This window comes from Manacus candei, unplaced genomic scaffold (genome assembly GCF_025592945.1).
Source record: "Manacus candei isolate 608988 ecotype Guabito, Panama unplaced genomic scaffold, ASM2559294v1 h1tg000010l, whole genome shotgun sequence".
Lineage (NCBI taxonomy): Eukaryota > Metazoa > Chordata > Aves > Passeriformes > Pipridae > Manacus > Manacus candei.
The window spans coordinates 4,165,228-4,191,120 of NW_026138058.1; the positions used below are offsets into that span (position 1 = coordinate 4,165,228).

The 25,893-nt window shown below is 42.7% G+C and overlaps 1 protein-coding gene across 3 annotated transcripts in view; it reads left to right on the top strand.

Annotated features, from left to right (window-relative positions):
• Nucleotides 1-18,346: 18,346 nt before the first annotated feature.
• The window catches only part of LOC127466549 (uncharacterized), a 48,944-nt gene continuing 41,397 nt past the window's right edge, over nt 18,347-25,893 (top strand). The window contains exons 1-4 of one of the 3 annotated variants that reach the window (XM_051777437.1): nt 18,347-18,723; nt 21,622-21,747; nt 23,293-23,380; nt 24,412-24,579. In XM_051777437.1, coding sequence (XP_051633397.1) covers nt 18,479-18,723; nt 21,622-21,747; nt 23,293-23,380; nt 24,412-24,579 — 627 coding nt within the window. In that variant the 5' untranslated portion in view covers nt 18,347-18,478. Of the gene's footprint in view, nt 18,724-21,621; nt 21,748-23,292; nt 23,381-24,411; nt 25,415-25,893 lie in introns of those variants that run through there. The other 2 variants (XM_051777436.1, XR_007902777.1) reach the window with 2 other exon arrangements.

Consider the following 25,893-nt stretch of genomic DNA (forward strand, 5'->3'; position numbering starts at 1 on the left):
TGGACACAACCCACAGCCCAAGTGGGATGTTTCAACCCACCCAGGGAAGGGGAGCAGTCCCATTGGGGTCGGACCAGAGCCAATGCACAACATTTTACGCAACTCTGTTGTGGTGGGATCTAATGGCTTGGTGTCTGGGACATCTGGAAACCAGACACCCTTTGTGGGAGTCTGTGCAGCTCAGTCAGCCTCATGCTGCTTGTTGCTGAAGCCACAGCCCTGGAACACTTCTCAGTTTTGCTTAAGGGCAGGAAAAAAAGAAAAAAAAAAAAAACAAAACAAACAAAAAAACCCCCAACCAACCAACGAAAAAAAAGTGAAAAAACCCAGTTTACTTGAAACTGGTATCAATCAAGTTCAGTGTTACTGTGTTAGGTACACCTTGTGCAAAAACCAAAAACCTGCAACATCCCCCCCCACATGCCTCTCTGCTTCCCCAAATCCTATTTTTGAGTGAGGAGACAGAGTGAAAGCATGGTTTTGTCAGGACCTCATGACCTGTAACCTCTAATTAAAGGGGATTCTGATCTATATTAACAGAAAAACACCCTCCCCACACTCAAACACATTCATGGTCATTCAACTACTAATTTCAGGCACTTGTTCCAATATGGCAATATGACATAAATATACACTGTAATATCCCCAAAGTCGTTTTCTTCTTCTTTTTCTCCACTTTAATTCTCATATTAGTTTCACAGTTGATTCTTATGGTCAATTTTGTGATCTGAAATCCAATCCTTGGGGTCACTGTCTTTAACCCAGGCAGTCATACTCTTAAACCAGTATCTGTCAGCATCAATGGATGCTCCAAGCACAAAGGGTGGGCAGGCAAGTAGTTGGTTTTTCAGATCGACGCACTAAACTTTTGATGAAAGAAGAAAACCTTGACACAGACTAACTCCTCTTCTGCTTGCAGAAAAGACACTTGTCACTTGTGATAAAACACAGAGGTATTTTGTGCTCAGAGATAATGCTGCTACAGGCCACGATAAGACAAGTGTGCAGTCATGACTTATAAGTCCCCCTTTAATAGCCCCATTTGCCTTCTTGCTTTATCTGTGGCAAACATTCAAAACAACATCAGGGGATTACCTGTGTAAGGGCTGCAGCACCCAGCCCTGGCCTATAGGCTTACTTACCCACAGGTATATTCCATTATATGTATACATATATGCATTAAAGAGAGAATAACCTTCAAATTATACTCTGGACATTTTGTAAAACTCTTCAAGAAAAGGCATCCTAATGTCTCTGTGCTGTTACAAAACTATTTTTTGGGAGAATGGGTCTTAGCTTTTCAACCTCACAGGGGAACACAGTGGTTCCTTTGGCTTCATGACTCAACAGAAGCTTGGCTTCAAGCAACACGACTGAAGGGCAGAGGGAAATATGTTGTTTACCTACCATGGAAAAAAATACTTTTCTATCTTTTCTCTTGCTCATTTGTAGAGTGAGGATTTGCATAGTCTGCAAATCAGCCAGGCTGAGGGACGAAGACCACCCAGATGATCCTATGGTTAATACCCTCCCTGTGATCCAGCCCATATACTTTGTGGCTGAGGAGATGGCTCACTGGCCTCTGAGTAGCCTCTGAGAGCCCTAACCTCAAACATACCACATCTTTCTTTGGCAGGACAGTAATGTGAGATTGGTTTGCTCTTCGCTGAACTCCAAATCCAGATCTGCATCCTTTGTTCCAAACTACGGTTTGCTGAAGTGCAGTTTAACATATGTCATATGCTATTTCAGATATGTAACAACCAAAATGTAGCTGGAAAATCAAAGAAAATGAAAAACAGCTTATTGAACTCAAATATCCAACAATTATATGTGAATCCTCCATAATATAGAGTTAAGAAAATAGGAGAGGGCAGGCAGAGACCCCAAGGAAACATAAATCACAAGGAAAGTAGAGGGGAGGATGGCAGGAATCTGGCAGAGATTTCAAGCCATCCACTCTTTTTCTTAGGACAAAATCACTATCTCTATCATTCCCTACAAATGCTTGTATTATCTTAGAAGAGAAAAGATAAACATCAAACACCAGTAATGGGGATTCCAAAGCCTCTCCAGGCAATCTGTCCCAGCACTTCACTACCTCTTCTTTTAATGTGTTGCCTAAGTCTTTCTTCCTTTGCTTTGAGTGTTTCTTCATGTCATATCCACCAGGGACAAGAAAATGAGTAGGAGTCAATTTAGAGAAATTGCACTGTGTTTTGAACAAGGGATAGAAAACTGTTTTCCTTTACAAGTTCATTGTAAGTAGTTCTGGCTTACAACTATGGCTTTTTCCCTCTCTTCTTTTTTTTTTTTTTTAGGGCCAAATTCATTTCCACATGCATACTGCTGGCAAAATTATCTGTTTCAGAAAAGTCATCAGTAACAGTAAAACCCTGTAAAGACGTGGAGATGGGTATGAGTTCTGAAATCTTTCCTGAACCTATTTAATAGTGTTCCTGTTGGAGGGCTGAATCAGCAAAAGCCTGGAGGCTTGCTGGGGTCTTTGATCCTGACACCTTGAAAGGCGATTTGATATTCTTATCTGTAAGAATATATGCTGAAGTTTTTAGATGTATTATGGTTTGGCCAGATAGTTCCTCTCAGGCAGTAGGATTTTTGCCACTAATGTAATTGCTTTTAAGGAGAAGCTGGTAAGAAATGGAGTCTGAGTGCAGGTTGCAGTCTTTGTATTTCATTGCCAAAAAGAAACCAGTTCTTGTGCAGCACACAGTCTGCAAAAGTTATGTTTTTGAGAGTGGCATCCTATTCCCTTGGGAGAACATTAGTGAGTGTGGATGGCCACATTCAGCTTGTGCCACATTATCCCTGCAAATACACATTTGCAGAAGCCAAAGGGCAGATCTATTGCAGGGAATGAGCTGTCATAGCTTCACCAACTTCGGCTGGGTAGCAGTGATTTCTATAAATTAGGAAACTTGTCCCCAAACAGTGACATGCTTGATTTCCTTCTCTGTTTACAGAAATACTCTCCACTAAAGGAAACCCTCCATATGTAGGCTGATCTCAGCTTTTTTTGGACGCGTTCCTGAACATCTTGTAGTTGCGAAAGCAGGCCTTCAGCTTGGCATGATTATAAACACTTCAGTACTTGTTAGTAGGTACAGAACAGCCAGATCTTTAGCAACTGCATTAAAACACGGCATTGAAAGGAACATATTTAAGGTGGCATTCCTGTAACTTATGTGGGACAGCAATAAAAAGTAAATATTCACTGTGATGTAAGTTTTTACACAGGAATGGGTTTAATAGTTCGAAGTGGGCAGAACCTTTTCAGAGTTTAATAATTACATTATATATCAAATGAAGAGTAATCATGCTTATACAAAGGCTTTGCATTTGTCTTTTACTGAGATTCTACTCACAAGATTTAAACTATGGCATAAAGACAAGACTGTAAGATAAGACTCCTGGTCTGTGAGAAAATCTGAACAGTTCAAATTTTGTGGACCAAAATTCTGTGTGTTTCAAACTCTCAGGCTGATGTTTCAAGGCCCAGAGTAGCTGGGCACTATGATTGCCAAAGCTTCCTGACAGAAATTGTCTCACATCACCTAACTCTACTAACGGTGTGAAAGTTCAATGGGGCAGGACAGAATCTGTTACAAACCCCTGAGCTATAGAAACGTACAACTTTCCATTCATGATCAGATCACATGCAGTGCCAGGTCAGTTCTCTTACACAACCCATCCTGAGTCTGAGTTTTGCAAGAACTGGCTTTTCATCTTTTGATTTTGTAAATGCAACACATCCATAACCTGTATTGCGCAATATTTTCCCCAGACTAAAAGGGAAAAGAACAGACAGTTAACAGGCCATTTTTGAGGAGGGTATGTGTCTTCCTTTCTCTTCTCCATGACTTAATGCTATTACTTTCCAAAATAATAGGGGCACGTGTCCAAAATCCCACAGTCCTGAGAGAATTTCTTAAGCTCCACTTTATTGTTCTTCAGCATATTGTCTCTGCATAGCTGGAGCAGAGCATGGCCTCGAGTCTCTTACTCACGTCCCATCCCTGTGTGTGACTCCTCATCAGCGTTGAAAGGTACCGTCGGTGCAGCTTTAATTTCTTTTTTATTCTCTGCCTGACATTCTTACAATGACAAAAGCTCTAGATGTCAGATCAATTGGGGGGGGGGGGGGGGGAGAGAAATGCAACTGCTAACACAGCCAAAATGAAACACTTTATACATAAAAACTTCCCTGTTGTGTTAGCCGAGGTCCCTAGCAGAGATTTCATCTTCATCTTTCCTTTGTTTCATTACAGGACCCCTGTATGACTGTTCAGGGCAGGAGAGGCTCACATACAATCTCACAGTTATGTGGGACATCCCAGACCTCCTGCCACCACCGTGCTGTGCCCCAGTGGCCAGGGCAGTGCATGCCCAGGAGGCTCTGCTCCCCTACCCTGTGCTGCCAGAACCCAGACTGGGCTTGGCAGCTCAGGGCAGGAATGCCCCAAAAACCTCAGTGGGACTTCCCAGCATTGGCAAAGCCCTGGGAAGCTCTGCCAGCCTCCCAGTCACTCGTAGCAACAGGCTGTGAGCAAGCCAGATGTTAACAGAATATGTATTATGCTAACATGCAAGGTTTAATAAATGGTTATAAGGAAGGAGGTACTACAAAATAAAAGGCATGTGTTCAGCTCAAGAGGGCTTCTCTTTACGTTCAGCCAGCCTAACCTTTGGGATTAGTATCACAGCCCTCAGCAATACTAAAGACTCTTTTATATTTTTCTTTTCCTTGACGGTTTTATCAACATGCCTGTTCATGCATCCCTAAAGATTTTCTGTTACCCCCAGCTCAAATAACTGATTCAACCAAGATGTCAGCTTGTATCTAGCTGCCTTACTAATGAAATATCATATATTACCAGCTCAGCAGCTGGTGGGAAAATGGCTTTCAAAATTCACAAAGGACAGGTGTAGAAGGGTGGCTGAAAGTCATATTAACTTTGAGCTCGTGCGGGTCTATGAGCATGACATCTCTGGCAAAATCTATTTATTTATAAACCCACAGAGAGAATAAAGAATGCAGCTCATTAATACTGTGTGGTAAAGTTTAAACATAGGGCAAGCAAGTTAGCTTTGACAAATTGTATCATTGGGAAGGTGATCTCTGGACATAATTTGTTTAGGAACAAATGGGGAACAAACAGCGAATCTTCTCCCATGGCAACATTCTCTTCTGCTCCCTGAAATCCTCAGGATTTCCTCCTAGGAAACCAGAACAAGGCAATTTCTGCCCCATGGATATTCTGTGCTGTTATCTCTGCCCAGGTCTTAGTCATTACTCTTACTCAAAAGGCAGCAAAACATGCTGTTGCTATATAACCATAAATGGTCTTGTATCATATTACCCATAATTTGCTAATGGGGTTATCTTTTCCAGGTGTAATCAGGACACTCTTCTAAGGTAATGAAATTAATTAGATTCACCAATAATGTGAGAAGTTTTCTAATTAACCCCCTCTATAGCAGGACAGAACACCTCTCTCATTCTGTCCCTATAACTCCTGCCCCACAGGACTTCAGCAGCATCTTGAGTGGGTAAACCCAGCGAGAGACATCAAGTGCCCTATTATAATTAGTGTCTTATGACACTTAAATTGGAGATCTCTGACTAATGGCATCAATTGCCTTGAGCTAAGTGTTATGAAGAGCTAGAGGAAAGCTAAATTTTGTCCCAGGGAATATTGTTTACTTCTGCTGAGCAGCAGGGGGGAAGGGAAAGCCTTGCTTATGAGGAAGAAAAATCAGAAGAGCAGCCACCTAATTTCTAGTCATTTTTCAATTAACAAAACACACTTGGATGCTGCTCCTTTGTATAAGTCAGAAACCACAAATGTGCAAGGCAGTTTGGGAAGAGCCACCTAACAGTGCCTTAGGGCTGGATGGGTGGCATCTGTCCACTTCTCCCTGTCCATCAGCCTCTCTCAAAAGTGAATCATCACTCTTTCTTGATCTGTCCTCTGGTCTGGAAATCCTTATGTCAGGTCTCCTCAAGAAGGAGGGGCCCAGAATGGGAAGTACAGGCACGTCCCTTCTGCTGTGAAGCTGTTCCAAGATGTGAAGGAACTGTCAGGCTTTGACCCTTGCTTTGAAAGGAGAAGTCCAGAGCCTGGCAGATGCCCAAGCGTGGCTGCTACACAGTTGCTCCAGGTACATCTGCTATGCCAACTTTATCTTGTCATCCCACCCAGGCATATGGATTACGGTTAATGTACTCACACTTAGCATTATAGGCAAAAACTGACGTCACTTTTGTCCTCACTGGTCTTCACGTTCAGACAGGTGTGCCTGTGGAATATAGGACTCCTTTCAAGTCCCTTTGCAGAAGACCCTGACTACCCTAGCTCCTAGATATAGGAAGTCCTGTAAATCCAGTCAGATCCCAGGTAGTAACTCACCTTGTGTTGTGTCAGCTTGCATGTAAACAAAACTGACTTCAACACCATATCACCACCAGATTAAGTTTGCTCAAGCTTAAAGCACCTCCAGCCTCTAAGCAGGGGCAGGTCCTGGAGCCTTTGATCTAACAGCTGCACAAGTTCCTACTTAACATGACAATGAAGCAGGGAGCTTTCTCCACCACAGGTACTAACAAAAAGATTTCTATGGCATGAGTCATCAGCACTGTAAGCTGTAACCATAACTCTGAAACAAACCCTTTTTCTGAGTTATTGTGAGAGCAGTACACACCTTGCAATACAATGTGTGCCCCATACACACCTCATCTGTAATGCCAAAGTAAACCAGCTATGGAGAAATACTGTTAATACTTCATACTAAAGAGAGGTACAATTTTTCGAGGAAGTAATGCCAACTTTCCCTGTGGCTGAATGAAACCATTTTGTTACTTGCCTAGGGGACAGCCTTAGCAGAATCAGTGTCTTACATGCAAAGATGAAAAAATATTGTGTAAGATGCAGCTGTTCACTCACAGCCTTGTAAAGTTTAATGATATCATGTAGAGTATGTCTTCTGATGTAAACTGCAAACAATTCATTGGAAGCAATTTATGTGAAGGGACCTTCCAAGGGCCTTGTGTTTTTTTCTCCCCCTGTCAGTCACACTGACTTGGACCAGGACAGATGTGCAGAGGCTTGGGGGTTACTGGGCAGAGTAAGTCAGGCCCAGCAAGAGAAAAACTCAGCTAGTATCTCTCAGGGGTTTTAAGGATGGGGTTATTGGTGCAATCACAAGGCATGATACCTTTCTGTGTCGGTAAGTCTTTTTTATTTTTAGGGTTTTTTTCCCCTTCTCTTTTACTAGGGATAAAAGTGCTGAATGACAGTTGCCCAGCTGCTCCCTGCACACACACACAGCAGTCACTCTCCAACACCTTCCATCCATCCACCCATTTGTGGTGGCAGACAAAGCCAAGTTCCAGCCACCCTGGCAGTGTTGATGGCCCCAGGGCCCTATGGTAGCCATGTGGTTACTCCAGTTTAGAATTCCTCCTTGCTGTTATTTACAAATACCTTTTTCTCTCACAAGCCTTCCGTTTGTGACTATACTTGCCCCCCCCATCGCCAACACAAGGAGCTGCATGCTGGTTTTAGTTCTCCTTCCTTCTCCTTTGTAACTAACAGTAATTAGCTCCTCTCTGGAGCATGCTGTAGTCATATTTCTGTAGCTGTAAATACCACACAGCAGGCACACAGGGCAGCTCTCTCCTCATAGGAGAGAGCTCTACTCCTCTCCCATAGGCCTCTTAAGGTTCACATTTTGTGGGCAGAGCAGAAACAGAAGGTGGGATTAGCTGTCAGTGCTACCATGGTTAGCCCAAACCTTCGCTGTGGTGACTGTTAAAGCCCCACTCCTAAAACTGGAGGTTTTAACAGGAAAAAGAGGCATATCTCAAACAGAAGTGGATAGTTTAACTTCCTCTCCTCTACAAAGCAATACAGCTTTAAGATCTACCTTTTCCCCTTCCCCCCCTTTTTAACCAACAGAATAAATATATAGCAGAAGTCAGCACACCCAGATTACTTATCTCTGATACCGCGTTTGCCTTGTGGGGAGACATGCCTCATTTTTCCTCCATGCCTCACCCTTCCTGAAATGGCTGTACAGGTTTCTCAAAGACCTTCATGGGAAAGCACTCTATGTGTGTAAAATATTATGCTAAAGGCTCCCTGTTCACATTCACTGGACAGCAAGCTGAGCAGGCTCACCTTGCAGATGGTGCTGCTGATCTGCCTTGACCTTGGTCACCCTCCTCCAGCTTCAGTCCTAAACCTGAGCCCTTTGCCTTTCCCAAGAGGCCTCATTTCATATCCAGGCTTCATTTCTGGAGTTTTATCATGGCCAAAATCTCAAGCATACCAAGGTTAAAAATGACATTTTGAAAGGAAAAATAATCCCCAGTAGGTAACTATGTACCACGCAACCACTCACTCACTGCCCCCCAAACACCAGTGGCTTGTGAGGAGAATCAGAAAAAAAGGTAAAAGCTGTGGGTTTAGATAAGAACAGTATAATAATTGAAACAAAATATAATATAAATATTATGCTTAGTGTAATAAAAAGGAGGTCAACAAAAAGAGAGAGAGAGAAATAAAACCAAAAAAGACAAGTGACAAACAATACCAGCTCACCATCTGCTGACCAATACTCAGCTCATCTCCCAGCAGTGATGAGCAGCTCCCCTTAAACTTCCCCCCAGTTTATATACTGGGCATGATGTTCTACCACATCAAGTCTGCTGTCCTGCTGTGCTCCATCCCAACTTCTTATGCACCTGCTCACTGGCAGAGCACGGGAAACTGAAAAGTCCTTGACTCAGGGCAAGCACTACTTAGCAGCAACCAAATCGTCACTCTCTTGTAAACATTTTCATACTGAATTCAAACCACAGCACTGTACCAGCTACTAAGAAGAAAATTAACTGCATCCCAGATGAAACCTAAACATTTGCTCGCCTTTTTAAGCCTCCTACCTGCGAATAATGCACAAATTCATATTTTGCCTTTCCAAAAGGATTGCAAATGGATATTCCATCCATTTTCAATCTGGTGAAACTTAATCACACACACTTTAAAAGCCCCTTTTCACCCCAGTCTAAGGTCCACCAGCCAGATCTGTTCTAACAATTTTGGCAAGTCTGTGCCGGATGTTCTCTAAAGGATGAACTGCGCATCCCGCCCACCCCTGAAGTGGCAGGGTGTCAGTCTCTGTAGTGCCCTCCTTCCCTCCCTGTTACATCCTCCTGCTCCTCTGGTGTCCTTCTCTGCCACTGTCTGGACATGGCTGCTCAGATCTCTTGGGCTGAGGGTTCAGCACCTCTGCAGCAGGAGTGCAGGAGGTAGTTGGGGCGCAGCCTCATTTACTCAACACGTGTGGTCATTCAGAGCTGGGGATGGCATAACAACAACAACAACAAAAGTATCAGCTGAAAATAATAAAAAAGGAGTCAGGCTGGAGGATTAGGTACGTAGAGGCAGGCTGGGAGTTGGCAGGAAGAAACAGGGGGAACCTGCAGAGTGGCAGGAGAGTAAAGACTTTTCCTTTCTCTAAAATGGGCGTCCTCAATGCTTCTCTCTGTGTGTATGTCTTTATTTCTAAAGCTAGAATTTTGGAAGGAACAGTAATAGACAGTTAATGTCGATTTACATAGAGGTGTTTAAACTTTAATGTATGCAGGAGATATGTAAAAACAAGGTGGAAGCATTTGTATGTACTCTCATGTGGTAAGACTCAAACCATCAGATAGTTCTCAAGCTTCAGATATTTTTCAGTATATCAACACTGATGAGCTATGTCATGGATTGAACATTTCCACCAGGGGAAAATTTAATCATTTTAGTTAGTTAGGAAGCATATCAAGAGCTTCAGCTACAAACTCGTAGCACCTCAGATTGTGTGAAACCTTTATTCACAACTAGATTATAATACTTGAACCTACTGCACATGGTACTGATATTACAGACAGAAAGTAACCAAATAAAGCCCAGTTGTTGCACTCTTTACCAGGCACCCTTCCTTTGATTTTCAGCAGTTTAAAGGCTGTAACTCAACTTACATGAGGTGCTAATGAAGCTCAGTGCAAAAGACTGGATTACATCTTGCATAAAGGTTAGTTAGAACACATGAAGTGAACTGCACTCAGAGAGGGAACACTGAACCTCTGGTGAGGAGAGGAAGAAAAGAAAGAGTGGGAGAAGGAGAGGTGTTTATGGCCCTCAGACAAGAGTTTGCAAGGAGAAAAAAATGCTCTCTGTATGTTTGTCCAGGAAGCTGCCAGCCTTCCTGCAGCATGGGATTGATGTGAGCATGGAAAGCAACAGCCAAAGACCAAGAAGGTGTCTAGAACTGGTAGTCTGTCCCAGTATATGGCTCATTAACCACCAGCAACATCAGCCTCACTGGGGTTAGTCAATATAGCACCCAGCATTGCCCTTGTTCTGTTTCCTTCACAGAGAGTACTCATGCTCCCTATGCTAGCACAGGGTTATTTTTTTGCCAGTATGGGTGTTTCCTGAAATGCTGGTGCTCACGGGGGCAGGAAGCTTAGTGAAGAATAGCAAAGCTAACTCCAGCACCTTATAGGGCTGAGGAGGCAGCAGAAATCAGAGCACCAGCAGAGAAAAAAGGCAGAGTGGTACAGCACCTATGAAGAAAAAAGCTCTATTACAAGTGTAGGCAAGGGACTAATTATAAAAGCTAAACAATTTGACATGTATAGATTAATACTTAATTCATACCACTAGTAATAGTGATTTGCAATGCCTGCAAGACCTAAATATTTAGAAATAGCCTTGTATTCACAAGGATATCTTCCTGCATGACCAGCCCGATTAACCATTACCAATGCAATTGGTTTGGTAGTTCAGATTCTAGTCCAATGGCCAGCAACTGGCATTCACTGCCATGTAGGCTGAATGTCAGCTGCAGATAGCCATGCACCAAACTCTGGCAATGAGCCCAAAGTCTCTAGCAGACCCAGAAATGAAGGAAGAAGAGGGTGCTTTTCTTAAGCAAAGGCAGAAATCGTATTTCCACCGTAGAAGGCCTGTGAAGCACTCTGGAGCAATGACCCTTGCTGTGTGCCTCCAGAATGAAGCCCAGCAGGGCTCCCTCAGCAGGAGACCACGCAGTGCAGTAGGAGCTGGGTGTGAGGTTTGAGTCACTGCCTACTTGGCCATTAGCTGAGTCCTTGTTATCAATGGCCACACAAAGTTCTTAGCTCTGTGAACTGTCTTTGACTTTAGTGCTGTTTTAAACCAGGGGCAATACAGCACATACAACGTCTGATTGAAGTCCAGTACTGCCTCTACTCACAACTTCACACTGCTCTTCTTTTTTTGCACTTCCATGAGCAGTAGTAGCACTGCACAGAAACACATCTACAGTGCATGTGGAGACACTAACACTCCCCAGGCCGATTATCTACGCTGTTTAAAACACACACACATATTCACAAAATCCTTATTTTTCCCAAGTACTGTATTCAAATTAAATATTCATCTCCCTTAAAAAGCAATTAAATTTTACTGTCTAGTGATTTGCAAATCTAAACAACAAGTGTAGAAAAATAATTAGCATACTAAGAAATCAGTTATTTCTCTGATAAGCTCGTAAACCCTTTTAATTAAAGCCACAGTATTTTTAATTGCTAAAGGGAATATTTTGTTTATAATAGCAAACATTTCTAAGTTTTAATTTAAGTTCCAATCTAATATTGTGATAACTGAGAAATGGCCTCCAGGGGGCAACAGTATCCACCAAACAAAATAATGTGCATCTCAACTTTATCAAAGGATTTTCTTGCACGTAACTTCTTGGGATACAGGAAAGTTAAGTTAGCCAATGCAAACTCTGACAAGTTTCCTGTGAGCACTGACTGAAGGAAACAGTCGTCATTCATTCAAGACATCACTTATTAAAGAAGTTATTATCGATCAAGATACAACTGTATATTTCCAGTAACTTTATGCATGCAACCTAAAATTTTTAATGAAACATTATTTGCTTTTTAAGCATTCAGACATGCTATTTTGAAGACACCTGAAATATCTTGGAATTGCTGCGTTTTCTCACTTCCTCTGTCCACAGCAGCCTAATGATGTGCAAAGCATTTATGAAACTTTGGGTTTGGCAGAGCTGATGGCCTGGTAGGTCAGACTGACACAACCCCGAGTTCCCCAGTCCCCCCAGTGGTGAGGCTGAGCACAGGTATATGCCCAGAAGGACACCCACAGGCCTGCTCAGAGCTCATGCAAACACAAACCCTGCCAACCTCATCCTGTTCCCTTGCTGGCTGGTCAGGATGGCAGTCAATTAGTGGGAAATATATACACACATAGGCACAGCGTGGATCCCTCTGCTCCTGGAGTAGGGGATTTCACAGGGTTCTTGGGGCTCTCCACCATTCCAGTGGCACGCTGGGCTACCCTCTCAGGCTGAGGACCCACACACAGTCCTATAATTAATCACATAATCCAGCAATGAGCACATTGAAGTTGCATAGGATGGATGATAAGAAGCACGTGCCTCGGTGCTGGGATGTTGGTATTCATCAACCAGAAGAAGCATTTAAAACAAAACTTTGAGTTTCTGCCATGGTACCTTTGAAACTGACATTCCTGGGAACATTGATCACAAGGTATTACTACCAGGCCACTAGTTACTGGCAGTTGCCTTATAGTAACTTAGTAAAGTATTGTCATCCCTACTTCAAGTAACAATCACACTAAAATTCAGCTTTACTACTACAGATAAAAGAAGTTGGTGATTATTCATTATTTACTGTGCTATCATGTTTAACAACCTAGTCAAGGTCATGCTGTCCAGCTTTCTGTGAAAGGAATTATCCCAGAGAGCCTATACAAGAACATAGGATACATAGGACTGAAGATAAATGCAGGTAACTCACCTTGTGAAGGAGTATGAGATATGAGATTAGGAGCTGGGGGAAAAAAAAAAAAAGGCTTCTAAAGGAGGAAGAATATCATCATATCTACAGGTGCCATTTCTTAAAAAAATAAAGGAAAATATAATTAAAGGAGAAGATTGAATACAGGAGGAAATCACAGTAGTCGAGAACTACACGTCCAAGAAGACAGGACTTCCTTCTTCCTTCTGGACACTGAGCCCAAAATCTGGACTGAGGTAGGTGGAAGAGGAGAGTCACTTTAGCCCAGGAATGCAGTCAGATACTATCACTTTTCTTTTTATTTTTCAAGGTGCTTCAAGCCAAAGGTAACATTTTTTGAGTGTAACATTGTCCACCTGTTGATCTGTCTTGGGTTTTTTTTAGACTTTCTCTTTAGTATCTACATGGCAGACAGAGTATAATCTTAAATTAAACTCAGCCATGTTCAACTTGGTAGTTTTTTCTTGGATTTGAGCTGCTGGTGGAATATTTTACTTCATTTTGAACGTAAAGATGGACCTACAGTTTGAAACACATTTTAACTTCCATTCATCATGTTGCTTTTGTAGTTTACCATGTCCAGGCTTGACAAAGTGTTGATCAATCATCCATTGAGAACATGACTCAGATAGCATAAAGCACAATGAAAGCTGTGTTTCTCTGACTGCAGGTTTTAATAAAAGGAAACTGCTCTTTGAAGAATGCCAGCTTTTTTCACCCTACAGTCAAAGCAAGGTACAATAAACCTTAGACTAAAAAAAGTCAAAGTAACTATCTTCTTCCATATGAATCAGAGTCCATTCCAAAGGCCTTTAGCTGAAATACTTCAAAAGAAATTGTATAAGCATCAATTAGGGTGGTTTTAGTAAAGCTGTCCTCAATAAAATAAACATTTTTTGTTGTTGTTGTTGTTAGCTAAAAATGGAAATATTCTCATTGTTGGAGGAGGGAAATTCCGTGTCACGTAATTATTAAAAATTATTTTTACATTTCAGCATAATTCTGTGTAAAAAAAAAAATATACCGTTTGGTTTGGGGAAAAAAACCCAAAATATTTTAAGAAGATATCTAAAGATATAATTCCAATAAGAAAAACATGGGATAACAGTCACAAAATGAATATATTATGTAATTTAATTAAATAAAACCTAAGGTAACTATAGTTGGTTCCAGGACCAAACCCATATTAACCATTTCATTTTGAAAGGTATTCCATGGCTTTCCACTCTGATAAAGTGTGTCCAATGATCTGCAGTTTGTTTCATTTACTCATTCACAGGAAGTGTTTCTTGTAGCAAAATGTGATAAGAACAATTTGGATTCAAAAAAAAAAGGAAAAAAATATAACAAAAAGGAAGATAGGACTTATGTAGGCATCAGTTGTTTATGAGCTGGTTTGTATAATTTCTGATGTTTTGTAGCCAGATATTATTATTTCCTTATTTAGTAAACTAGCATTGTTGGCTAATAGAAGAATATCTATCTAATAATTTCCTTTTGGAAATTACTGATCCATTTTGGTGGGTGCATCCTTTTTTTTTTTTCCCCATAAAATCTGAAAGCATCTGGATTTGTTTCTTAGCAACAAATAGTTGCCACTTGCTCCTATTCAGCTCACCAGAGAGTGCTTCTAAGGCTGTAGTGATGTTGGACATTTCAGAGAAATTTTTATTTTTCCTTTTGTATGAATGGTGAGATCATGCTCAGATAGCACAGCCTAACAGGAATCTTCTCCAGTATTTTAAAACCTATTCTAGAAACAATGAAATACTTTTAAACTGAGATAATAGTTGAATTACTGGCAAGAATACTGATAACTCTGTCTATTGTGCTTGGCAAGGACACAAGAGGAAAAGGACAGCTAATTACTCAGTGTTCTGTATAGAGGGTTAGCTTTGACTGAACCAGAGTTTAGACATTTATCTGAACCTACAAAGGTACTTCTCACCTTTTTTATATGCTTTTAACACCTCGTCTTACCTATCCACACACAGAGGGCAGTCTAGTTATCTAGCACACCGAACAGTGGTGCTTGGAAAGCTCTGCATACTGATAAATACCAATTCAATAGCATAAATTTCACATCTAGTGGGACCAAATGACTTGAGCATTGCCCCCTTTGGACACCGTAGCTACCACAAAATATATGTCACCCATGCAAACAGTGAAAGTCCTTCCAAATAGTTCAAGGCCACTACACTGATTTCTGTCTCTGTACTTTACAGTTTCATGCAAGAAAAAGTTACACACAGTTCCAAAGGTTTTTTACAGTGTGCTCAGATAGTGGTAAACATGACTCTTTCAAGTTAATTTATAGTGAAATAGTAGAACAGTGCAGGACAGAGAGTGCTACAATGGAAAGTCTGTGCCAGCAGAAGTCTGTTCACCCATTAACTTCTGTGGAAAGGCCCTGATAGATACAATGGGCTGCTGATTAAACAGAGAAACTCGGCTGCTGCTCCCTCACTGCCCAGAGTTCCCAAACTGTATGGTGCTCTCTTGTGCTCTCTGGCACTCCCCCAGGTTTAGTGGGTGCCATGCAGTGGCATCACAGCACTGATCAGTTTATTTGTACACAACCACATTCTAGTTAAAAAATGTTCAAATTCTGTATGCAGGCTTCAGCATATTTTTGACCTAAAATATTTCTGCCATCTCCAAATAAGTACATTGCCAGAACCCTGCAGTAAACAGTCTCTTTGGCTAGGCCCTTGTCCTAGCCTATTCCCTCTCTTCTGTTTCACCAGAACATTGCTTGAATCAACTGAAATTCCAAAATTGTGAGACTGATATAAATCTTCCTTCTTCAGTAACACTCATGTGTATGAACCAAAAATCTAAAGATCCATCAGAACCTTTTAATCTACAGAGAAGCTGGGATGAAACCATCTTGTAGGACATTTGACAACACTTGTTTTGTTTGTTGAATCTCTGATTCTCAGGCACACAAATCTCAGCCTTGCCATCGCTGCAGCTGTTGATGTGGCTGGCTTTGGGATCAATAGCAGCAGAAGGAAGGCCAAAACGGAGATGTTAATTGCCAAATCTGTAACTTATGTTAGGTCCTGTGATACTTACCAGCCCTGCTCAAGATAGGACGGGTGTATCACACCATCATCTGATACAACATAGCACAGCCACAAAGATTGCACAGTGTGACTGCTGAGCACTCACTCAGAAGATACACAGAATGGAACAGATAGACAAACTGGATGTTTGTCAGTATTATGTCTGTATTTCTGCACCTGCCACAGAAATTTCACCCCATCAGATCTCCAGACATCGTTCTTGCACTCCAAGAGAATAATAATTTTAACTCCTCTCACTCTGACAGAATTTGCTGTCTCTGAGATGTTCCTCTCAGAACTACAGAACTTTGTAGTGTAATGTTGTTTTTTGTTCCACTTAAGACCTGGGCTTTCATACGCTGCAGGAAACACTTGGTGGCACTCATTCAACATCATTTTTACTTCCCATACCACAGATTCTCTGAGTTAATCTAAAAACGTGCAAAAAATTCCCCTTAGTAAGTTTATCCTATGAACTCTGTCACTAAGACCAACTCCTGCAGTCATTATTCACTTTTGACTTAATCATTAATGATGTAAAAATAATTTGTGTTTGTAAAAGAAAATCAAAGATCGCTTTGTGATAGTAAACTGATCACTAAATTTGAGCTGAGAGGTTTTTGCCTACCAATTACTCTGCAGAGTATCTACTTTTCTGCTTGGATGGGTACCTAAAATTTACTCCCTGTTTAAAGTGCAAATTCTTTTTCCCTGCACATTACTGCTCACTGCAACTCGTACACAGCTGCTTGAAAGCAAGCTCAAAAAGAAACAGACTCTGACTGAACCATCTGTTAACCAGGATAGTTGCTGAGAGACAACTGCAAAGGAGGTAGAGGGTTGCACTTGGCTGTACCCAGTAGTCCTTCTAATTCATACCTCTGGGTGACAGTTATTTGCAACCCAATATTCATTCTGTGTTTTGAGAAAGACAGATGGGAAGCAGCAGCACCCTGACCCACTTCAGTAAACAAATACCTATAACCCCCTTTTCAAATCCTACTCTTCCAGGAATTACTCCAGTATCTCATGGACAGTCCCCTAAAGCCCTGCCAAGGACCACGGCCTTATCGCTGACACCTAGCAGTTATTCCTATCCAAGCTGCTGAAAGATCTGACAGTCAGTAGGGGATTTATTTATTACCCTTAGCAGCAGGACGGTATTACATGAGCTAAGGATAATCCAATACCATTAGATAGCCCAAGGCTTGACTGAAGGTGCCTCCTTTGTGGGAGGGGGAAGATCATGCCCAGATGTCCCTGCAACTCTCCACTTAACACACTCAGAATAAAACTTCTGCAGAACAAAGGTTACAAACAGGTCAGTAGCCACTAACAGCCAAGATATTCTCAGTGGGAAACATCTCAAAGCAATGGAGCACAGCTAAGCACACAAAACAGTCCACTCTCAGAACACAGAATGCTCTCATCAAAGTTCTCAGTGGCCTTCCTCTAGAACAGAAACAGGGCCCATTGCCTATCCCCACCATCCTTCAACAACACAGCAGCCAAAAGAGTGACCCATAGGCCTTACTCCAGGGTCACAGTGCCCACAGAGCTTGATTACCTCATGGTTGCCTATTGGTCCTGGGCCTATGAAATCCATGGTGCTGAGAAACTCGTTTTCCAGTAGTTTTGCTTTTTTTCTGAGTTTTACTAGCTGCACCAGGGAAGCTTTAACTTTTTCAGAAGAAAATTGCCCATTTCCCTATCTGCATGTACTTGAATGCGATTTGTTTGTATACTCAGACATGTTTATATACTTGAGGGAATGCTTTACTGACAAGTTAAGCAGATGTCCACTAACCTTTACTAAAACCCAGCAGGCACTTTTCAAAACAAGCAAACATTTCTGTGCCTAAAAGGTGCGCACCCAAGCCAAATTTTTAATTTCAGAACATTTTACTTTCTGGTCTGTTTAGGAAGAGCTTTATGTTTTAAAATGTGAGAGTATTATCTTCTCCCTTTCCAGCTAAAGGGATATTCCTCTAACGTTCTTTTAAAAAGAGCAAAAGAGACTCCACTGTTTCAGCAGAAATGCAGAGAGGTAAATTGCAATCCAAAAGCGAGTTGCAATTTATCCACTTGATATCATACTGAGCACCATTTGACCACGCTAAGCACATGGTCAAATACAAAGCACTTACATGTGCTCTTTACACTAAGCCAGCACACTAAGAGTACGCTGCGCCAGACGAATTTTGTCACCATAATCATACAGCCTTTCCCAGACAAAGTTCCAGAGCACGAGCCACAAAGGGCAGAGCCTTTCCGAAACGCTTTGATGACCTGGCCCGTTCCGGGAAGGTGGGGCTGCACTGCACAGAGGCGGCAACAGCACCGTTTCTTCGAATTTCGGTTACTTCATATTTCATCGCGGACACTATTTGTTTTGGTAAAGATCCGCTGCTCCGAGAATTGCAGGGAGAGCTGCTGACGGCCGACTCGACACCAAGCCCGGGCAAGCTTGGGGCAGTAACCGAGCGAGCAGGAATCGCTTGTTAGAGCGATGCAGCCGGTGCGTGCCCGCACTCTCCCGATGGGTGGTGCTGCGGGGACAGCGCTTGGTGGCCCTGCCCGACAAGCCGCCACCTCCCCCCGAGCCCCTTGGCTCCAGCCCCCGGGACCAGAGCGGGATGAGGGGGTGCTGCTGCTGCTGCTGCTGCTGCTGCTGCTCTCCGAAGGGTTAAAAGCCTTCGAGCCCCATGCGCAGGAGGCGTCTGGGCAGTGTGGGGAGAAATGCAGAAAAAGTAGGTCAGCAGCGCCCAGCGGCGGAGCGGGACGGGACGGGACGGGACGGGACGGGACGGGACGGGGAGGGGGCAGGGGAGGCGAAGGGGGCTCTCCCTCGCCGGGGGCTGCGGGCGCTCCCGCCCCGACTCCGGGCGCCCGCAGACAATTCGCTCCCAGCCGTCCGCAGGTACACCCGTAGTATTTACAACCTGACAGCTCTCCCCGCTGGGTGCACGTCTGTGTTTTCGTAAATACACAGACACACATTCAAGGAATTTCGGAGGGGGGAGGGGGGTAGGGAAAGGCGCTGGAAATTAAAAGTGAAGCACAATTTGAAACTCTGCCTACACCACAGCTTTTATAATCAGCTTGTGACATGCTTGGCACCACACACTGTTTATGCCCACAATTAATGCAGTTAATACTAGGTTAGTAACTGTGGCAGCCAGCCACGTGCATCGCCTGGCACATGGGTGCCTGCTCCCAGCCCGAGAGGCAGGCTCTGCTCTCCGGTGCACACAGCCAGGCCAGTTCGAGCACATCTGGAGCCAGTTTAACTGGGGCCTCCCTCCAATGCAGCACTCGGCATTGCCAGTGTATTCTTTCAAACAAAACGCTATAAAAAGGGGAGAAGGGATCAGGACAAAAATTAGGGGTGAGAGAAGATTAAAAAAAAATGAGAGTGCAAGGCCCTTTCCAGTTGAAGCTACTCTGTCGCAGCAGGTTTCATAGCCTGCCTGAACAAGACACAGCACCAGAGAGCCCCTAACTAAGCCTCTATAACCAGTTTGTCCAGTTCCTGTTTCTCCTATCTCTCCATGCAGTTGGATACCTCAGTGAGCATTACACACCTGCAGCTGCTATGTTGTCCCTACCTGATGAGGGACAGTGGCAATGCTCTTCTCGATAAAAGGTGGTTCACATGAGGGGCTATAAACCTACCAAGCATAAGCATGCAATCCCAAGTAATGTTTTCCAAAAAAGGCTTTCTCAAGACAGAGTCACCATGTTGCAATGCGAAGATGAACATTTCACGGGCCGGTTGCAAAACCTCATTTGTGCTTTTTGGGCGGAAGGTGATTTTCGAAACTGAATTTTTACAAAGCTTGGAAGCTCTAGCAAGACTTCTGCATGAAAGTTTGGGGCTTTCTTGGGAAATCAAGCATCTTTAAGCATTGTGTCTGTGTCAAGCCATGTGCCTGTGTACCTGCTCACTAGTGCATCAGGCACATTGGTGTCATTACATGACCTGTTTTTCTTCTGCAGCCACTCACAACTTCAGTGAGAGCAGAATATACGTGCAAACCAGTCATGCATTAATTAACGTCACTATCACCTGTCACATGTTTGTTTCACTTATCTGTTCCCCCAGGAGAGGAGTGTTTGTTTTGAGATTTTGCATGCTCCTAAACATTAATGCCAGAAATGCCAAGGTCAAAGAAAGGTGCTCCTCACTTGCAGTAGGAGCTGGTGAAATCTGAGATAAGGTCCCAGAGGAGAGGAAGCCTACTTCACAGTCATGGCTTGGCCATCAAAAACAAATGCATTCTGCGCAGATACACGTCATCCTTCATCTGGAGGGCTACCTCGTGCCAGAAGAACACCCTTGTCAACTCTCATCCTATAACCCAGTTCTTCAGATAGTCTGAAGTGATCTGTCATATTAATTCCCACTTCCCTCACCATGGTTACATTAGAGGCAAACTCTGTATCTCTTTTCTGTTCAAGCCAAGTTCACAAAATACTAGAGGATTAGCTTCTTCAATTATATTTTAATCAAAATTGTAAGTATTCTCTTACTTTGTGCTGACCAACAGGGAAAACTTAGTTTATTGTTTTGTTTTTTTTTTTTTTTTAATTAAGCTACAAATTCATTAAAGGAAATTAATACTTCATGGTATACACCACATGTGTCTGCTGTTACTGTTCTCCACGTTTCTTTCTTTTATTGCAGTTTTTGTCACCCATTACTGCTTTTTCACCTGCTGCAAGCTATAAGATACAGGGTAGAAATTACATGGCAATACATGTTTGAAAGTGTGAAGTTCTTTCCTGTTTCAAAGTTTGAGAAGTAATTTCAATGCACAAGCCTCCAAAAGGCACCAAAAAACCCAAAATAAGTGGCTTTTTACCAGAAAAAGAAGGAAATCAGTGACTGATTTCCACTGAAAATTATCTTCAGCTGAGACAGGTTTCATTTTGACATGCTTAAATACCACAGAATTAACAATGCATATAGAAAACAAAAGGTTCACACAGTCATCAGCAATTAAAAAAATGAACATCTAGCAATGGAAAAATGCAAATGTACAAAAAAGGATTGTGTCCAAATAATGCGAGGATTATGAGGAAAGAAACTTCTATACTCATTAAAGGAAAATTACATCCTACTCAGGGTGCAATCATGGGGCATACTAGAGTGATATTTTATCTCCTAAATAACGAAGAAGGGGGACTGGTTGGAGTTCCTGTTCATTATTGAGTAAAACTGCTCACCTTTTTTCATCATGGCAAGCTCATATTCAGGAAGTTGGGGTAGTGTAGGAGAGACCCTCCCTCTTCCTGCTGTTGAGCTCCTGCTATACTAATGCAACTGGGGAGACTTCACACTGTTTAAAATGTCTTTTCTATTAATTTGCCAACTGAGGAGAATCAGAGTGTTTCAGTGCGGTATGTAGCCCCATTCCTTGGGACAGAGATGGGCCAAGCAAAGCCAACAGAGCTAACATTAATTAGTGGGTTTACAAGTAGAATTCCTTGGACTTGCTGCTATTTACTATATATTTTAAAAATTTAAAGATGGAAATGCACAAAGGTGAGAATGGGCACAGAACACATACGATTTTATTGTTCAAATCACTGTGTGTCAATTATTGTCCCCATGCTAATGAAGTTAGTCAGACACTCTTCTGCTTGCAGCTGCAGGCCACTGATTGCGGGTGTAGTTCTCTTGGATGACTCCTTGTGGGAAGAAATATCTGGGAAGCCACGGTTTCAATACAGTGGCGAAGACTATGGAAGTCATTGCAATCAATTGGCAGAGAGGTAATTTTAATATATAGTGAAAGCTATGAGTAAGTCTGATGCATTTATGTGCTCCTAGGGAGCATTTCTCTCTACTCAAGTGAATGCAGCATGCTGCATTTCTTAGCAGCATACTCAGGAAGTATCAGTGAGTTGGAGGGTGAGTTGAAGGACACCTAGGCATTGGCCAGTGGAAGTGGAATGGAAATGAGCGAGGCAAACAATGTCACTGTTCACAGCCAGACTATCAGAGTCATGAGCAGCTATCATGCCTCAGAACAAGCTCTGCCTGTTGCAGTCAGTGAACAGTCAAACTGTACTTCACCAGCAGAAAGAGGAAAAAAGGGGAATTTTAGTCACTTTCTACTTCTTCATCCTGTTTCCTCAGACATGCAGGAGTTACGAGAGCAAGGGATCATTATAAGATAGTCTTTTATCCACAGTATGGAATAATTGCCCTGTTGATTACAGTTGTGTTATCTGGGTTCTGCTGCACGTTGTGTGAGGGAGAGCTGACTAAAATGTGTGCCTTCAGTCATTTGTTGACTAACCCAGTCTTTGTGGCCGACTCATGCACATTCCACTGCAAATGCTTTTGATAACACTGCTATAAAGGCTTATGAATGTCAGTGTAGGAGGGCAAAATATTTTGAGCTACTCGGCTTCACTTTATAAATATTTTTGGAAGCCACCAATGTGAAATGCTCCATTCACACTCAGCCCTGAAAAAAATAATGGCTTCTTCTAAAACAAAGACACATCTGTCAGTGCAGTAGAGTATATGAATTTACATAATCTGCAGCACAGAAAAAGTACTTTCTCAAACAAATTAAGTCAAAGCAGGCAGAGAAAGAACAGCACGAAGCTCTCTATGCAATGTCAACAATAATTAACAGAGTACTTTATAGTCTGCCAGTGCTTCCCTGAATAAGGTACTCTCAGACATTTGGTATGAACAGGCTGCCCTCCTGTTTGTCTGCTCCTGCAACCCAAAGCTGCAAGTCTTAGCTTTTAGCAGCTACCCTGTCATTAACTTTTTAAATGTTATATGCCACCCAACATTTTTCCTTAGAAGGACAAAGGGCAGAGGGCAAGAAAACACTGTTGCAATTGCTGGAGGGATTCATTGGGTTTGCTTTGCTATGTCATGCTGGGAAATTTAGGGAATTTTCTTCTTTCTCAGATGCATCAAAATAAAAATAATATAGCACATTGCACCATACAGTGCCTGTTAATCTACTTGTTCCTGGGTTTCCCTGCTGATACCTTGGGAAGAGGCAGCTTTCCTGTTTCCCTCACAGAGGCATGAAACATTTGAAAGTTTTCTTCAACTCCAGCTGATTCTCCAGGGACACAGACTGCAGACATTTTGCAGCAGAGGTCTCTTCTCTCAGGCTGCCTGTATGCAAAATGCAGAACTGATGTGAGCCTGCTTTCACACACTGAATAGCATTGTATTGCTCCTGTACCTGTGATTTAATCACATGTCCTTTGCATGTACTTACAGATTAAATTTCCAGTGTTGCCACAGAATGGGACATTCCTGACATCTTTCTCTCTTTAAAGATGGCAAAACTGCAGCCTTGCCTGGAGAAGAGGGATTTCCACAAGTTCTTTTCCCTTCTGGACTGGTGTTGACCGATTTCTTCCACGTGTAAGAGGGCTCACAGGGTTGTCAGGGAGACAACTGTTGACACAGCTTTACCCTGGTATTTGGAGGGCTTGGGCAGTCGATTACTTTTCAGAGGATTGTGCATTGGTGCAGACCTGACTTCTTCATTTGCCAGTTTGAGCTCACGAGCAAGCACCATCTCCAAACTACAGCCATGAGAGGAGGCCAGCATACCTCAGCTAGTGTTATTTGAACTAGTTTGAGTAGCAAACAGCAAAATCCCAGTGCCTGAAAGTCACGTGCAGCCAGTGTGAGACACAGGACTTATTTGGAAGGTTGGTCTGCACTGTGTACATTGCTGCTAATAGCTCAGCTGGTTGTTTAAACTCATGCAGGCCAATATAAAACACTGTAATAATGCTTCTCTGATGCCAGCATCCTTTGCAAAGCACAGCCCTGAGCCCAGAAATTCCCATCAGCCTACAAACTGTGCCATTGCATTCAACTCCTCTGCAGATCTCAGTGCTTTCTTCCTTCCCCTCCTGCAAGCTGTGACCAAAACTAGATAAAAAAACAGCCCTCATGTCCCCTGAATTGGTGTAAAGTTTGAAAACAAGTATCATAAACTTTGCACTGACTGAGGCTAATTAGCATATAGGCAATCATTTATGATTAAGCCATGCAAAACGTTTGTTATTAGCACAAGAGCTCAATGCTACATTACACAGCAAAGGTCCAGGGCACAGAGAAGTTAAGTGACTTGTGCAGTTTGATGCAGCAATTCAGTGACAGAGGAAGAAATAGGCTGCTCAGTTTTCTCTCTCTAAACAGGTCTAATCTCTAGATCATACTTTGATCTCCCTTTAGCAGCAGAAAATAAAACCCCTTCTGTTCATGCTATAAGTCTTTACAGAAATTACTTTCAAGTTACAGACTCACCATTATCACATCACTGCAAGATCAAACAGAAAAGGGGGCCAGTAGGAGAGGAAAAGAAGGGTTACTTTGTGTCATTTGCTTCCATAGTCTGCTCAACAAAGCCAAAGAGGAAAAACATTATTTTTTTTTTTCAGACAGATGTCTTTTACAGCACATCAAACACTTCTCATGGGCGTATGTCAGAGACGTTTTACTGCGAAGGCTTTGTCCTCTGCATTCACAGCAGCCCGGATGTTTTTCAGGATTTTCCATTCCCTAAAATTCAAGATCAAATTGGGGCCTGCATTAAGATGGCAGCAGAAGTACGTCAACAAATTCCAAAATACGAAATTGTTAGTGAAAAGAAAGCATTAAGTCAACATGTTCCTGTGTTAAAGCTGGGGGGGTGGGAATTTCTGTCATCTTGAAAGGAATGCCTGGAGAAGGAAGCTGTCTGTTTTCAATGCTCTGCCTTGGATAAAGCCAACAATTGCCTTTCTTAATGGATTTTACTTCTAGTAAATGTTTAAGTCCTCCATGCAAAGCATGTGGCCAAAATATCATGAAGACAACATCCCATTATTTACTATATAACATCACATGTGCATATTGTACTCTCCCTCTGCCTGCAGCAATGCTCTGATTTGTTTATTCATAAGTGCAGTTTGTAATTCTCTAAATTATCTAGCACAACAAAGAACATTACACACAGAGACAAACTAGATTTAGTGTTACTACATATTCTTCCACTCTCAGGCCAAGACCCAATAGCATCTTACATTTCCTCTCTCAGAATCACAGAATCACAGAATATGCTGAATTGGAAGAGACCCACGAGGATCATTGGGTCCAACCCTTAGCCCTGCACAGGACCATCCCCATGAGTCACACCATGGACCTGAGAGTATCATCCAAACACTTCTTGAACTCTGTCAGGCTTGGTGCTGTGCCCACTGCCCTGGGGAGCCTGTTCAGTGCCCAACCACCCTCTGGGGGAAGAACCTTTTTTTTAATATCCAACCTAAACCTCCCCTGCCACAATTTCAGGCCATTTGCTTGGGTGCTGCCACTGGTCACCACAGAGCAGAGATCAGTGCCTGCCCCTCCTCCTCATGAGGAAGCTGTAGCTGCAGTGAGGTCTCCCCTCAGTCTCCTCTTCTCCAGCTGAACAGACCAAGTGCCCTCAGCCAGTCCTCATACAGCTTCCCCTCAAGGCCCTTCACCATCTTCTTTGCCCTCCTCTGGATGCTCTCTAAGAGCTTAGTAACTTTCCTATGTTGCAGTGGTGTGCACAGCCTTAGTCCAGGAATTACTATGGGGTCCTTCCAAAAATTCTTGTATCCTTCCTAGGAGAAAAAAGAGGTCAATGAATGTTGTTCTAAGGCAGTACTCCCAGCCCCTCTGCCAGCAAAATAGGACAGTAGAGGACGGCTCATGCTCCCCCAGGAAGCTGATCTTCTCCATTCCCTGGGAATGGTCACACTTGGAGGTTTTTGAGTCACCAAGACACATCAGCAACATAGAAGCACCTGTCCCCAGACCCAACATGCCCACTCTTTTCGCCTAAAGTGACACTGAGCTTCCAAAAGACATTCTGTTCCCTGAGACCATCATAGATTTAGATGCTTCACTTGAGA